The 17,399-nt window shown below is 37.2% G+C and overlaps 1 protein-coding gene across 1 annotated transcript; it reads right to left on the bottom strand.

Moving 5' to 3' along the window:
• Positions 1–8,271: 8,271 nt before the first annotated feature.
• Positions 8,272–12,147, bottom strand: LOC127658407 (CD83 antigen-like). The gene is made up of 5 exons (XM_052147680.1): positions 12,012–12,147; positions 11,812–11,927; positions 10,330–10,564; positions 9,786–9,892; positions 8,272–9,697 (listed from the first exon to the last, which is right to left on the bottom strand). The coding sequence occupies exons 1-5, from the start codon at positions 12,052–12,054 to the stop codon at positions 9,554–9,556; spliced, it is 645 nt and encodes a 214-aa protein (XP_052003640.1). The 5' UTR covers positions 12,055–12,147; the 3' UTR covers positions 8,272–9,553.
• Between the last annotated feature and the right edge of the window lie 5,252 nt (positions 12,148–17,399).

The following is a 17,399-nucleotide window of genomic DNA, read 5'->3' as shown; positions in this document are numbered from 1 at the left end:
AATTTGGAACCCTTTATAAACCACCCAACTAAAGCCCAAATAAATACCTTACCTCAAAGTTTTTCTAGCAAGTCAGTCCACTGTAGGCCATCTTTGAAACACCCTGGGAGGCTATTTCCAGTCATGCCAGTGCAGCGGCAATTTTCTTGAATGGGGGAACACAGAAATCAGAGTTTTAACAGAAAAATGTATTTAAGTGCATTTATAAAATTGTAATCTTCAAATTTCTGACTTTAAAACCTCCAAAAATGCATCACATTCAAGTGAAATGTAAGTATATAGTAAGTGCCTCACATTTAACCTCGAATTTTTTTTAATTTTTAAAAAAATATTTATTTTAAAGAAAAGGAGAAACGAGTCGAGATTAATTTTTGTGGTAATCAACATTATGCAACAAATGCTGTCTATTGAGCTTAACTTGTATTGAACCCGGGATATTCCTTTAAAACTGCTTAAAAGGGTGATTTAAAGGGACAGTTCACCCCCAAAAGAAAATTCTGTATTCATGTGCTTATCCTCATGTTGTTCCAAACCCATTAGTTTTTTTTTTTTTAACATCCAAGCTGCTCTTTTACATACAGTGAGAGTGGCTAGGGACCATGGGCTGTACCGCTATATTACTCTGTTGTGTTACGTACAAGAGACAAACTCAAACAGGTTTGGAACTAAATTTGTCTGAGGAAATGATGACAGAATTTTCTTTTTTGGTTGAACTATCCCTTTATGCTGAAGGAAGCGTTTCAGCTGTGAAGAGCCAAGGGGTGTAAAGCAATGTTTCTATAAACTTCCAGTGATGGTGTAGCATCTGTTTGAAACAAGTCTTCAGAATCTTGACAGTTTCAAAAAGCTTTTGATGCGTTTCTTGGATGACTTTCGGTACCTGGCTTGCAACATAAGGCAGATCTTTTCTGGGCCATGACCAGGATTTGCATCATCATCTTAGATTTGTTATATGAGTCTTCCATTTCTGCTATTACTCTGTTTATTTATTAATGTGTTAGGACCATCTGTGTAGATAGATTACATTTTTAACCGTCATGTTGTGGTCAATGAAACAATTAAAAAAATGTGGGTGGTAAAAGATTGTTCCTGATTCTGCACGTCCCTCTTATCACACACTTTAACCTCAACCGTCTCCTAATGAGAAATGCAACTACATAAATATTGTGGGTGTATTTATGGTTATGAGCATACAGTAGCGGTTCTGATCAGGGGCCCTACATTTCCTGCTTTCAGCTCATGGCAATGAGAGAATGAAAGCTTGAGGAAGAGCCTGGACCCCTATAAAGCAGCTTTGCAGTCTTACAGCCATGGCATCGTCTACAACAGTTCTCCAAAGGAAAAAGTGAATGGAGAAGCAGGCGGAGGGGGATACATTTATAGCCTCAATTTTCCATGTGAAGAAAATTCTAGTAAGTCCATGGGATGCTTTGGTGAAAAGCATGTTTTGTGTGTGTGCTGGTGGATGGACGTGGTCAGTTTTTGCCTATATTGCTGGAACTATATTTCCCCAAATTGGTAAAGCCTGAAGTCACCTGCATTTTGGGGACCAACCAACAGTTTCTACGAGGAAAACAAATAAATAAGCATACTTAAGAATGTCTTGATGAAAATAAAAAGATACAAAACATTTTCTGTCAGAGTTAGATTAAAGGGGATAGAAATAATATTATATGGGAACTCAACATTTTGCTACCGAATGTTTCAGTACCCTGACATCGACCCCATTGTGATTACTTACAAGCGGCATCTCTCATCAGAAATCTTTGTATCAATTCAAAAGTGTTTCATATTAAAATGGAAACCATGAACTTATGACAAAATAGCTTGACCATTCTAGCTAGACCTTTTGAAATGTGTGAAATTCAAAACTCCTCTCTAAACTCTTTACTTAAATTAGAATCAATTTTATGTCTTTCCACCCACAATTTCATGTTAGAAAAAAATATTTCCTTCTAAATTGCATTTATTTTTATTTGACTTTTTTCAATGCTATTGAAACATCCACTGTGACAGCTTTAATTCAACTCATATTTCATTTTTGGGCAGAGCTGCTTTTGGTAATTTGCTCTTTAGTGTTTTCTGAACTTCTGAGATAATCATCTTGAAATAGGCAACTTGTGACAGAGAATTAGATATGATGGTGTTTTGAGTTTTTTTTTTTTATGCATGTCACTGAACTTTATTTTGAAGGGTCAGTCACATTATATCCTCACTAACAGCAAGTGACCTATCTATTCCACTCTTTTAGCTTTCAGTTTGTCCCTGGCTATAGGGTTTGACGTATTCCATCTTAAAGAAACTGCAAACAGGCAGCCCCATCTTGTGGTGAACGTGAGAAGGTCAGCTGTTCCCAATGAGTGGGGCAACTGAAAAATACATTTGGCTCATTCTGATGAAGCTTACAGACAGTAAAAGGTCTTTACAGTTATGAAGTCATAAAGGCTTTTAGTTAGGGATTTAAAAAAACCCCTAAGAGGAAATGCATTCTGTGCTTTTTATCTTTTTACAAAAAAATATCTCAAATTGTGAGGCTTGTTGAGAAGAGGCATGCTATTACTTATCAAAGGGATTGGAGTTTTGCCTGGCAGATGATAAAATGGGTGAAAAAAAAAAATCCATAGACTTACATTGAAGGAGGGACATGAGACATATTTAGGGAGCAAAAGTATCATAGAGACTTCGAGGTGGGCTGTGATGGGCCTGAAAGTAAACCCCTAGAAAACCCTAGCAACCACCCAGAACATGCAAGAAACGGCATAGAAATGTGATTACAATGACTTTTTAAATGACTATTGGATTATTTTAAAACATTTTAATGTACTCTATAATTGTCCTGTATTATTGGACAATATGCATATAAAGTATTACAAAGTTGCATAGGTCTACTGATATGGTCATGAATGATCAGGCACATGTTGTTGTTAATAAGTGTGATGAGTGATTGATGACAAGAAAATTTAGACAGCCCTACAATGAACCTCAATATGTGAGTACCAGAAGAGCATTTGCCATCAATGGCAAATTATTTCTCCATTGTTATGAGTTGAAAAATAGTAAAAGATGCACCTTTCACATAACTCTGAATGACAGCTGTGGAGTTTTGGAAAGACACCTTTATTTTCTTGAGGTCTAAGCTGCAAGAGCATTGTTTGATGGTGGTCCTGCTCAAACTCATGGAGGTTAATTAGAAGAGTCCTGTGGGAGCCTGGCAAACCCTTTTTCCAATGAAGCCAAGTACATGTTTTTTGGAAAGCACTTTTCACAACACACATCGTTTCAAAGCAGCTTTACAGAAAATCATGTATATATATATATATATATATATATATAGTCATCATTGTGTAGTTTGATGAAATATGATTGTAAATTGTGTATAAGTTATTTATGTGCAGATAATTTCGGTGAGGTCTAATCCTAAATCCAAGTTTCAGGCAATGGTATATGATGTATCCCATGTCTTATGGTTGGAGTTGGCATCAGTTCATTCTCTGAAGTCCATCGTAATAGACTGAAGTGATGTCTGGCTGACACCAGCTACATTTAGTCATCATCACTCAGAGACACGTAGCAGTGGAGTCTGACACCAAGCAGGAACGGAGCTGGATTTGGTCGGATCTGGTAACCTCGGGAAACATTCAAATGTTTGCAGAGTTATAGATCATGATAAATGTTTCTGGTTCTGGCAGATCTAACTAAAGCAGCCTAATTGTGAGTTGAAGGATAAATTAGGTGTATGCCTGGCAAAATAGATGAGTTTCTAGTCTTAGTGTAGACTTAAACTGAGTGAGTGTGTCTGCATCCCGAACATTGTTAGGGAGACTATTACATAGTATAGGAGCCAAACAGGAATAGGATCTACCTCCTTTTGTGGATTTTGATATTCTAGGAACTATTAACAGGCCAGAATTTTGCGATCCTAATGAACATGATGGAATATAGCATGGTAGGTCACTTAAGTACTACAGAGCTAGACTGTGAATCTTTGAATGTAGTTAGCAGAATTTTAAAATTAATACGAAGATTAACACGTGGAAAATGTAACGACGATAAAATTGGGCTATGATCATATTTCTTAGTTCTAGTCATCACTCTGGCTGCCGCATTTTGAACCAGTTAAAGTTTATTTATTGAACTTGCAGGACATCCTCCCAGTAATGTATTACAATAATCCAGTCATGAGGTCATGAATGCATTAATTAGTTTTTCAGCAACAGAGAGCATATAACTTAGCATTATAAAAACCTTTGAAAACCAATTAAAACCCTTCGGTCAAAGCCGAAGTGTCTCCACTATATTAGGCCTAGAGTAACAGGCTCACAATAACTCTCTCTGTGTTATTATACCTTCTCAGTCAGCAGAAAACTACACTGCTGTCTCTCTCTGATTAGTCAAACACTGAACCCTCTGTCATTGTAAATGTTTGCCTAAACTAAGGAGAGACAGCCAGCTTGTCATAGTAACTGCAGTATCCAGGGATCATACCCAGGATGCTCCTAACACAATGGTGGGCTTCTTCTGGCTTAATGAAGCAGATGATGTTTAACCCTGAGGTGGATGAGTAAGTCATCACAGAGCTGTTATATATGCTTTTACAGACACATTTACAGCATGATACAGCATAATACAATGTATTAAAGCATTTTTAGAATTTTCCAATTTGTTTATTTATTTATCCCAGAAACACCTGATGCTTATAGCTTTGTGTATAGGTCAAAATACTTTGTGCTTGGAATTGCTTGGAATCCTGAATTTTAGCACATACTGTTATTTTATAAACAATTGTTTAAACAAACCTTCTCTCTATATGTGCGTGTTTGATGCAGATTAATTTGGGAGAAAATTGTGTTTTTATGGCTCCCATTATATGGTTCTAGGGATTATAAAAAATCTGATAAAAAGAATAAGCCGGTGTGATGAGGAGGAGGGCGGGCCGGGCCGGGCCATATCTATGCACACCTGGCCCCCAATTGGGCTAATCAGCCAAGGAGAGGGATAAGTGCAGTAGGATGAGGCAGTACATGAGAAAGAGAGAGCTACACGCAGCTGCCGCGTGTGCGTTTGTGTACCTATTTCCATCCATCCATCCATCGTCAACCGCTTATCCTGTGTACAGGGTCGCGGTGTACCTATTTGTTTAAATTAAATATTACTTTGACTGTTCAGCCAATTTTTTTTCCACCTCCTCCTTTCCCATTGTAACCTTACAACATTGGTGCCGAAACCCTCACAGAGTCCTCACCACTGCCATCCACCCAAAGGAGGAGCCGCGACCATCCTCTAGGGGACGGAGGAGTCACCGCCGGCCTCCTACGCGTGAAGGAACGGCTGCCATCCGCGAGGAGGGGCTCTCTGCCGGCCACCTGGAACGGTGGAGCCGCTGCCAGGGGCGGAAGGGCTCCCTATCAGCCGCCAAAACATGGAGGGGTGTTCCAACCACCAGGGGTTGGAGGATTTGCTCCACCCAGGGAGGAGCGGCTGCCGTCTGCCAGAGGGTGGAGAACCGTCAAGCTAGTTTTTTTTCTCTCTTTCTCCTCTCTCTCTCTCACTGACAAAGGGCCTTGCCCTTTCCCTCTCCTTTTTTTTTTACTTTTGTTTGTCTCTCCCCTTGTCCCCCTCCCCAGCTCTAGTGAGGCAGGGAAAACCCTGCCGGCAGGCGGGGCCAAAAGGGCAGCGCCCCCTCCCTGGAAAGGACGGGGTTCCCCGGCCTGAGGCAAAGGAAGGAGGAGTGTGACAAGGAGGAGGGTGGGGCGCACGCCCGGCCAGCAATCGGGCTAATCAGCCAAGGAGAGGGATAGGTGGAATGGGATGTGGCAGTTTGAGAGAGCCACACAAAGCTGCCATAACAAAAAATAATAATAATAGGGGATAATGAGCATTCATATGATATATGATATATTGAGCAATACTTTTTAGTCCTTTCAAAGGGGAGGAAATTATTCAATTGCAACAGATTATTTTTTTTACAATATATGATGGAAAACAGCTGTGATTAGTAGTATAATTTTCATCTACTTTGAGATCAGTAGTGAGACATCTTCAGTAGTACTTTGTTTGAGCAACAGGTTGAAATGTATAACAACATATGATGTGCACTTAAGTGTGTGTGTGTGGGGGGGGGGGTTGGATTGTTTAGGAATACATTTTTTAAGGTTAAAACTGGTAATTACAAGGGAATTATGCTATAGATGTGGTTCATGATGACATTTCTAGTGTCCCCATAATTCAATTCACTTAAAAAAAACTTACTAAACTATGTTTTTTTTTAAATGTAAAAATGCTGAAAAATGTTTGTGAGGGATAGGTTTAGGGGTAGGAGAGAATGTCCTCATAAGTATAAGTATATCTGCACCAACATGTGTGTGTGTGCGCAACTGTTTCAATGTGTGCAAGGATGTATACGTAAAGCTTTTCTTTAAACAGATATTTGTAATACGTATAATTGAAAAGTGAGAAATATGGAAATATGGGGAGAAAATGTGCAATAGACAAATGAAAGATTTTAAATGTATATGCTAATATTTTGCCATAGGATGGTATACCATGTCTTGTACTCTCTCCTTCACATCTGTGTTTGTCTGGATATGAGTTTCATTTTTAACTTTTCACATACTTACTAATATCAACCAAACCATTTAATATAATAACTATGAGTGGTGTGGCAAATAATTTGACTGAGCGCCAGTCATATGATCAAATCCAATAAGTGACTCATTGATGACTACAAGACAAAGTTTATGTAAATCGTGAGGACCTCATTTAGCATTTTCCAGTTTTGCCAGGTTTCCATTGGAGCATTATGTAAAATGTGGTTTGGTTTGTGAGTCTTCTCCATGGAAGTATGTCAGACACAACATGGGCTTAAAAATGAAACACTAAATTTGATCTTGGAAAAATAAAAAATAGAATACTAACTGAGTGTTTGAGGTAAAAAAAAATATTTTTTTATATTATTGGTCAATGGTTGGGTCATTGTAGTGTGTCTACTTTTTTCTTGTTTAAATATGCTTATTACAATTAGATGGGTGAGGGAACTTTCCACATCACATCTATAACATTTACACAACATGGCTTGCTGTCTAATGGTTGCAAGATTGATAAATGGCAGGCAGATCTGGTTCTGCTCAAGACATTTTACAAGAGCATAGACAGCTCCATTGAAATTTAAACCTGAGAAGAGTTTGTCTGACATTGGTCTGATTTTGGTACTACTCTGAATTGAAAAGAACTGGCACTGATAGATATATTCAGGTCTTAGGAGAAAACATTTAAAGCAAATTCAACCAACTTCCCTCAGAAACAGCAATAAAGCATTAGAATGATTACAGGCATAGTTATTGTTTCTTGACTTCCACCAAAGATCTCCAAATGTCTAGAAATCTAAGTATATACCAAAATTTTGATTCTGTAATAAAAAAGGTAAATAGCAAAGAGAGAGATTGACAGCACTTAATAAGACCACAGGAAACAAAGTAAGAGACAGAAAAGAAAAAAAAGAGGGACATAAAGCAGCTTAATGAGAACATATATTTCAGGAAATAAGGCAATTGGGACAACACTTGAGTTGTAACCCTAGTCCTGACCCTAACCCCATCTCATAAACATAAACATACAAACAACCGTTGTTAAACTCATCATAACATGGTGTAATATGTTCAGTAGAAGGATGGTTGTTTTCATGAATTTTGAGATTACAATTTTGACTCAAATGTACCAACACCCGATGATGGGAATCAAACAAGGAGATCAAATGAGAATCAACTGGTAAAGTAACAAGGACTGAAATTGTGGGATTTTATATGATGTGAGGAAGTTTACTTTGACAATCTGTATATATTACAGTATCAAATGGTAAGTGGTCTTAGCTCCATCAATGTTACTTTCTTATGAATTGCTGAAATAGGAACCACTCGACTTGTAAGAAGGGCTAGCCATTTTGTGCCCCTCAGCCACTAGATGGCGCCATGGTGACTTGATACAACTGTTTGTCCAGCATTTCCTGTTTACCAAGCATCATGTGATATATATTCAGAGATAATTTGTCATTGTTTGTCACACTATTTAAGTTCCACTCTTTGTTTTTTGGTTTCAGCTGTTTTGAATTGCCTCATCTCTTGTGTATAATTTGAACCAAGCTTGTGATTTTGCAAGAAATATTTACTTATGCTACTTTACCTGGGTAAAACCTTCCAGTCTTGCTTAATTGTCAACTAGTTATAGGAATTCAGTTCAGCTCCTCAATTAGTGGGAAGAGAATGATGCTCCTGATGGACATATTACTTTATTACTCAAACTGATACACTGGTCATGTTAGACATTACATTCGACCTGAAAAACTTTTTAATGTGGATAATGAAAAAGTATTTACATGTTTACTGTAATAATTCATAAATTACACAAGACCAAAATAGTGTCTTAACAGAACGTTATCAGAAATCAGGAGTGATAACATTAACATTTCTCAGCTACTGATTCTATGATACAATATACATTGTACAATAATGTTGTACGACAACAATAGACATGCGCAGTGCTAGGGGTGGACTAAAGCCGCGTTCACACTGCCAGTTACTTTGTCGCTGCATGACGCCATTGGCTGCCGGTTAGGTCGCTAGTGGTGTCTATGGAGATTCTAAACAGCACGGTTTCTTTACAATTAATATTATTAAAATAGCAGGATCACATGAGATCTACCATCTTCTCTCGCATTGGCTGTCACTCCCGAAAGTCGCTCTCCATCTGCATAAAGTTAAACATTTCTCAACTTTGTCGCGTTGCTGGATACACCCACATCCGGGCGCCAAAGGTCACTGTCGCTCGTGTTGCCGGAAGTCGCCAGCTCTCATTAAAAATTAATGAGATGAGGTTGTTTTGTCGCTGCATATCGCTGGCAGTGTGAATGCAGCTTAATATTGGAATCCATTGCATTCAATTTATCAGCAACAAGGCACATGAATGTGAATCACGCAATATCTGCCTTTGATTTTGTTGGCGGCTGATCAATAATGAGAATTTTCATTGATCTTATAACTCCATGTAAAGGGATCAATGGAAAGGAGGAGGCGAGAACCGGCTTGACGATATAAATAATATTTTAATGAGAAACTTAAAACAAGGACACAAACACACATGACGGACATGTCCGTAAACTATTTCTCTCTCCTGCACGATCCTCTGCAGTCGACCTTTATCCCTCTCGGGAGGCTTGATTAACCTAATACGGGACCGGGTGTGTAGGATCACGACCCGGCCCCGCACTCCGCCCTGCCACACTCAACTTTCAGGGTGTTTGTCTACACTCAAGATCAAGCAACATTCACAAAGAAGAAAGTTGTCCTCAAGCTTCAGCTCTAAAGATGTGCAGATGCAGTTTTCAAATGATGGTGCAGATGATGTTGAAACTCTAGTGCATGTATGTTTTTAACACTTTCTGACCATTAGAGTTACTATGCAAGCTATGTAGTGTATAGTCCTCTTCAGCACTTGCTCTGTTCAATGCGGATGCCCAGTCCAGAAAGATTTGTGTGATTTCTAATGAACACTGACTCTACTATCACACATACACTTCAGGTAAAGTCTTGCAAACCAAATTTTTGGATGGCAAAGTGACGATCACGCCCTTGCCCTGACGAGGCCATTGCAGAAGAAAGTCTTTTGTGAGCTTCTTGTTGCCTTGAGGTACATTCCTTACACAAACCTGGGGTAATCAAGTCATACATTATAGAAGCATGCATAATAAAACAAACATCTTCTCTAGTATATTCCAAAAAATGTGTATTACTTACATAGCTTATGCACAACATGAGGAGTGCCAACACAAGTACTGTTATAGCCATCATGACATAAATTGTATCATTTTCAGTCAGCTGCCTTTCTTCTACTGTAGGATGCTCTAAAAAAAAAAAAAACACACCAGTGTCAGATTGCAAGTTTGTCCACTTTCATCTTACATTGACTATTTTTAGACTGCTCACATTTGAAGTATAGAAACATCATAAATGCATCTAAATGCATTTGGACACTTAAGCCACATAAAAATATGTGAATGTCATTTCATTAGAGAAAATATCAAACCAGTTGGCATTTGTTTTAAAGATAGCAAAACAGTGCACCTTTCAAGCAAAACATTTCACACAAATATAATTTTGCTTTTATTACATTCAATTTGAAAGTTACAGTAGTTCTGAGAAAAGATCCGGCATTGTTTGTATGCAGAAGCAACATTTGTTTGATATTTTGTTATCCAATGCATTATAATTCATTCATTTCTAAGAGTGACTTAAGTGTCAAAAAACGTATTGGTCACATACAGCAAGTCTGAACACTCACCATAGACCTTTAGAAGGACATCCCCTTCCTGGTTCTGTTGGCCGAGGGGAGCATATAAAAAGCAACTGTAAATACCACTGTCTTCTATGGTCACATTCGGCAGAAGAAGGTGCTTTGAGTTCTCAATTAACTCCATCTCTCGTTCAATGCCTTTATATTTTTCAACTTTGCTATCGCTTTGAGTCAGTTTCTTCATTACAAGACCAGTTAACTGTCGGGAAGGCTCTTCAATAACCTGTAGAAGAGATGTTATATTGACTTTATGTTAGGTCAAATGACATCTTCATTAAAGGGATGGTTCACCCAAAAATTAAAATTCTCTAATTATTTAACTCATGATATCCCAGGTGTGTATTACTTTCTGTCTTCACCAGAACACATTTGAAAAAAAGGAAAAATATCTTAGCTCAGTAGGATCTTAAAACACAACTGAATGGAGATATCTCACTTGAAGCTCCAAAAATCACAGACAGTCAGCATAAACATCATCGATACGACTCCAGAGGTAAAATTAACGTCTTCTAAAGCGACACAATCACTTTTAGTCATTTAAAATATCAATATTTAAGTACTTTTTAACTATTAACAATCGCTTCCGTTAGGCTTCACAAAGGGAGGTGTCCAAGCAATCTCTTTTTTCACATATTCGCATTGCCATGATACAGAGGTAATCTCACATTCTCCACTTGGTTGAGACATCAAGGATAAGCAAACAAATACACCATTGTAAGTAAAGAAACAAATAAATACAGATCTAAAGCAAAACCAACCAAGCTACTGTACAGCGTTCCTCCTTTTCACTTGTAAACAGCGCTGGTCTTCAACTGTGACTCACTTGCCACAGTTCTCATGGGTTTCAAATGCCAATGCGATTATGTCACACACACACCACTGCAGAATGGATTTAGAGTTTAAAAACGCACTTAAGTATTGTGTTGCTTTAGAAGACATTAATTTAACAGCTGGTGTCATATGGTTGACATTTCTGCTGACGGTCTGTTATTATTGGAGCTTCAAAAGAGAAATCTCCATTCACTTGCATTTTAAGGACCTACTGAGCGAAGATATTTTTCTTCAATTGTGTTCTGGTGAAGAAAGAAAGTCATACACACCTGGGAGATCATGAGTGTGAGGAAATAATGAAATATTCATTTTAGGGGGAACTCTCTCTTTAACAAAAGGAGTACATCTTTAAAAACAGCTATAAACAAGCAGGGATTAATTTGTCCCCTTACAGAAAAAGCAGGCTACTTTGAAAGTACCATTTGGCACAGTGATTGTAATATTATGGTAGGCTACTTCGATACCTAAATGACTACCATATTAATGTATTATACCATTTACATGAAAGGTACTTCAAATGAAACATGGTACTACAATAGCACATATCCAAAAACATGGTATTATCACGGTACACTGACCAAACATATGGTACCATAGTACTTTTTTGTTTTTGAAAAATGTACAAATTTTGAAATTTACCTTGTACCATATCACCGACCGATACTGGACATCTTGATTTGATGACGCTGCACAGCGCAAAACGACGTCCTCGCCACTAATGGAGCGTATCTCACGTTTGACACCATGCGCCGCAGCTGCAACGATTGAAAGACAACATATCATTCTGAATCAACTGCGTAAAACTAATCCCATCAAGAGAAATTAAACTCCACTCTTACCTAATATGACAAAGCACACGAATGATTTCGCGAAGTAAGACATGGTCCTGGTTGTAACTTCGTATAAAGATCAACTGCGCTCTTAAATATATACACATAACTCATAATATGGGGAATCCCCAAGCGTAAAAGTAAATGGGGCGGGGCAAATTAACGACTGCCCGCGTCACACCTTCTGCGTCACCCCGCAGTTACAATCGTTGTTTCCCAATCTTTTTCTTGTATTAATCCAGCAGACTACACACACTCATAATGGAAACAATTCTGCTTCGGAATAGGTCGTTTTAAAACATGTGTGAAGCGTTCTTTATCATATGCTTCTTTGTCTTGCCTGGTAAGATACATTTCATGAAAATTTCCGCTTTCTTCGCTTAAAAACAAGAGTGTACGTTATCTTGACTTTAGTCCTTGAAGTAGGGCTTTTAAGTACGTCATTCGCTAAACACAATCTGCTCAATACTGATGCAATCAATGAATGAATGGAGAAGCGCTTCGCTGCACGATCAGCCGTAGACTAGGCATGACTGGGATGTGTGCTAAGGATTAATTTGAGTTTTCACATAAGTATGCATGGGTCATTCTAAAATGGTTTGAAGACCAAATTCAGTATGCACCTTATTGATGATGCATACTATATACAGAAACGCATATGAGCCCAGAATCGGAATGTAACACGCAAAGTTGCACGCAAAGCGTTTTCTTTATATTGTTTTCAAGGCTGGAAATCGCTTAACGTGCAACTTTTCAAGTTGTTCCAATTCTGAGCTCATATGCTCCTCTGTATATAGTATGCATTATCAATAAGGTGCATACTGAATTTGGCCTTCAGATATCACTGTTTTAGTACATTAAGCCACGTTAAGCGTTTTAGAATGTCCTGTATTATCAATTACAATTATAAAATGAAAATTATCGTCATTTATGTCGGTTTGGCTCTGATCGTCTGTTTTTTTCCTAGACAGTTCTCAGTAGTGGGAAACGTCAGAATGCATGATTCTAGGGTTTTGTTTTCTGTAACGATTCTTATTCTTGCTTAAAAGGTTTATGCTTATAAAGCTATTGGAAATGTATAACACGATGACGTTTCACGTGTCAAAAGCCCCTAGCTTTCATTTAGGAACTCCCTATTGCTAATGTTTTGTTTGAGCACTTGGTAGGCTACACTGAAACTGAAAGTGAAATGGTCTACTCACTGTCACTTGAAGGTCAATTCCAATTGAAAGTGATCATCCCTATGCCCTACTCACTCCGAAGGATAGAGCTCTTGATATGGGCACTCAGAACCCTTTGCTAACAGTCTCCTGGAAGGGCCCTTCATGAAAATTATAATAATAATAATTTTCTTACTTTTGTTTGGAATGACCCATTGAGTGGCTTCCCCTTCCAGGGTGCAAAAAATAAAAAATGGGAAGAATGAAAAGAAAAATCCCCTGTGTTTATCCCGAACCAGTCCAGTGGTTTTATGTGTTTAAAGTATTATTTTGCTAGTAATGGAGAAAACCAGCACATATGGCTATATTTGTCCACAAAACCTTGGAGAATGTGGGTTTTTGGCAGACACAGGTCTAGAAGTAAAATTATTAATTGGACATTAAGAGAAAATATTGAGGAAAAATGACAGTTACCCACATTGCTGTCTTTCAGTGTTGCCTACAGTCATAGATAAAACAGATTACTACTCCTGTGAAGGAGAAGTGCACCATGTAGAATCTGAGCATGCAATGAAGAACCCAGAATGTGAGCAATATTGGTCTGTCAAGGACAATGTGAGTAGGCTGAAGAATCAATTGAAATTATTAATAAATAATAGATTTAATTCATAAAATACTCATGAGCTCATTAGCTTGCATGCTGTGCTATTTCCTTCAGTCCATTGGATCATATGTGGAGTTCACCCCAGAGTGTCAGAGTCCATGCAAAGAGTTAACTGCTGGGAGAATCACGCTCACTGACTGCGTCAATATCACCTTGGCTGTTATGTGTGAAAGAGTAAGTAATTTTGTGTTCGCCACAAATCATGTATTTAAAGGGATATTTCCCCCCAAAATGAATAATCTCTCATTATTTACTCACCCTCATAATTAGATCAATTGTCACACATTATACATACATTTCTGCATATACATGGTGAAATTATTTATTTTTCACATATCCCAGCTAAGCTGGGGTCAGAGTGCAGGGTCAGCCATGATACGCTCCTGGAGCGGATAGGTTCAAGGGCCTTGCTCAAGGGCCCAACAGTGGTGTCTTGGTGGTGTTGGGGCCTGAACCCCTGACCTTCTGGTCAGTAACCCAGAGCCTTAACCGCTGAGCCACCACTGCCCTAAATGGTATCCTAGGTGTGTATGACTTTCACCAGAACACATTTGAAGAAAAATAGGAAAATAAATGATGGATGGGTGAGTAAATGATGAGAAAATTTCGTTTTTGGGTGAATTAACCCTTTAAGAATCACAAGTTCAATAGCATATTAACCAGCATGTGTCTCTGTTTTTTGCAGGGCGATTTGATTGAAAACCGTGTACATTTTTATGGTAAACGTTTTCTTTTCCCATCTATCTCATGTTGTGTTAATTCTCAGGGAAACACTTAATTCTTTTAAACATCCTCTTTTACTTCTTTGTATAGGCAAAATGGTCCCTCATTCAATATACAACTCTGTGAACAGATCTCACCAAGGTAATACAGAACAAATAGACTAAAATCAGATTTTTTAAATAATAATGTCACTCGTGCTTTTTAGTATATCCTGACAATTTAAGGGAGTTAGTTCAGTTACAGAATGCAGCTGTAACTCTTGTTTTCAATGGAACTGTGAATAGACATATACAATTAGGTTCAGCGAGGAGAATAAATTCCATCAACCACCCTGGTTTTAATTTGCTTATGTCTCTTTTCTTAGGCGTATGTCTCTTTCCTCTGCTGTTCATAGTCATTGCACTGTGCACTGGATGGTCTTTAGGGCTCAGGGACCTGGACTATATGAAACACTTTATTCCATATTCAAATTGGTGCAATGATTGTGCTGCTATGACACCCCCACCCCATTAGAGAAATGTTAAGCATTTTTTACATAAAAAAAATACATCATTTTTGTATGGTGTATAAATGATCTATTTTGTGTAGTGTATATATTATCTATTTTTTCAAAATAAATGTTCTACATGGCAGGTAAACAGTGTTTTAGGTCTAAATACGCTTACCCAGGTCTAAACAAATATAAAACATGCAGGAGAATGGCCAGTGTGTACATCCATAAGTTATTACATTAACAATTTTTCCCAAATTGGTAGCTGTGGGACAAAGTTTGTGGTGGATATGAAATATACCATAAAATCAGGCCTCCGTGATCTAAATAGTAATTAGTTGTGAAACCTATTTTGTTCTGAAGGCCTATTTTTTCAAATTAAAATGTATCTACATATAAACAAAATAAGAAAAAAATCATGTGGGAGTGAGGAGAGTTGGAAAGTGTAAGCAGAAAAATATAAAGTGGTGTCAATACTCCATCCTCCCCATAATTTGTTTATCTTGAGATGTAATTTTGCACAGGTAACTTGTTAATTTAACCTACTGTTTAGATTTTCATTTGTTTAATGCTAGATAAAACATTTTACAGAATGCCACTTAATGTATCATTGATTTCTCACATCTTTTGCTCCATATCATGCAGTGGTCAGGTCTAAACCTGGTTATTCCTCAGAAAAAGGAATCCTCTTGTCCCACCTCTTATATGTACCAATATTTCTTTGATCTCCAATTATCTTTATACATGCTGGATAAAATACAATATTTTATAAGAGGGGGTCTCTCCAATTGCAATAAACCTTTCACATTTGCTTGTAAAAAAATGCAAGCAAATGTAAAAAGTTTGTTGCAAGTGGAGAGACTCTCTCTTATAAAATATTGTATTTTATCCATCATAATATGTTTTTTAGAAAATAATGTAAAAACATTAACACAGTTTAGGATATTATTACTCATATTTAACAAATATGTTTAAAAAAAACAGAGGAAAGCGTTGGTAATGATTAGGGCTCTCGATTTAACGCGTTAATAACGTGCGATTAATTTGACAAAAATGAACGCGTTAAATAAATTAACGCACTTTAATCGCAAAGCTTAACTGAGAAATTCAAGCTTGTAGTACCACCTGTTTACTCCAGAGGGCAGTAATTGAAATTCCAGCTGTGTGAGCAACACACAGTTTATACAGTGAAGAAACCAATTTGTTGCGTTCAAAACACTTGGAGCGCAAATGCGATCTTTAAGGGATCTTAAGATGTGTTTAAAGATTGAGTATTAAACTATATTTAACTCGACACAGTGACCTAAACATTTTATTTTTATGACGCAACACACCCGAGACGCGACACAAGCATGTCTGACGCAGGTCGTATGGTCTTTACCTCATACATATTTAATTACCAACGAGATTAAGGAGGTGTCCTTTAAACTGTTACACCGTTTTTACCCAGTCAATCTTCATTTAAGAAACATGCTCCCTGAAATAGATCCACTTTGCTCCTTCTGTAATGCTGTAGATGAAAAGTTTGTTTGTTTGTACGTACCTCTATTTTAACTAGTTTTTCTTTGCTTTATAAAGACGTTTTATTTGGTTTTCACAGATTTGATAACTTAAGTTAATATTTTCTGATTAATCTGTTTCTTTTTCTTGCCAAGTTTTTAATATATAAGTGTACATTTATGTCTATAAAGCCCCTATTTGCACTTTTTTGTAAAGACTTGAAATATTATTTAAATACTCTTTGTACCTCCAACAACTCCAAAGCATTGAAAACCATTACACTATGTAATGAATATAATGTCTTGGCATTATTGTAAAAAAAAAAAAAAAAAAAGTCTAACGCAGGTGTAAATTGATGGTCCCTAAACAAACCCTCGTAATAAATCTCCAACTGATTGACAAATTCACTTGTGAAATGGATTGCTGTGAACTGTATGCTAATGATTGGCTTATGATCAATAATATGGTAAACAATATTCTAAAGCTGCTTTTTATATTGTCTTATCAATGATGAACTCTTCTGCCACAATAATGCAATGCATTTTAATTATCTGAATATTTGTTTATTTTATATATATATATATGTTATTTAATTTTTTAATATTTAAAGATACCAAGTATAATTATTTCATCATTATATATTGAATTATTGTTATATGAGGGGCTTTCTCAGCAAATATTTGTATATGCGATTAATCACGATTAATTAATCGGGACACCATGTATTTAATTCGATAAAAAATTGTAATCGATTGACAGCCCTAGTAATGATACAATTATCTAGAATGGAAGAGGAAGTCTACATGAGCAATGGAAGCATCAGCAATGGTGCTGGACTGTACGGAAGGGTACATCTGATA

The sequence above is a fragment of the Xyrauchen texanus genome, chromosome 17 (assembly GCF_025860055.1).
Source record: "Xyrauchen texanus isolate HMW12.3.18 chromosome 17, RBS_HiC_50CHRs, whole genome shotgun sequence".
NCBI lineage: Eukaryota > Metazoa > Chordata > Actinopteri > Cypriniformes > Catostomidae > Xyrauchen > Xyrauchen texanus.
Note: the sequence above shows the minus strand (reverse complement) of the source record. Positions and strands in the feature narration are given on the sequence as shown.

Excerpts from the sequence above, each read along its gene's own strand:
- LOC127658407 (XM_052147680.1), bottom strand. The coding sequence starts at position 12,054 with ATGTCTTACTTCGCGAAATCATTCGTGTGCTTTGTCATATTAG. Across the intron at positions 11,928-12,011 it reads CGTGTGCTTTGTCATATTAG|CTGCGGCGCATGGTGTCAAA; the intron begins GTAAGAGTGGAG and ends CAATCGTTGCAG. Across the intron at positions 9,698-9,785 it reads TCATGTTGTGCATAAGCTAT|GTTTGTGTAAGGAATGTACC; the intron begins GTAAGTAATACA and ends TGATTACCCCAG.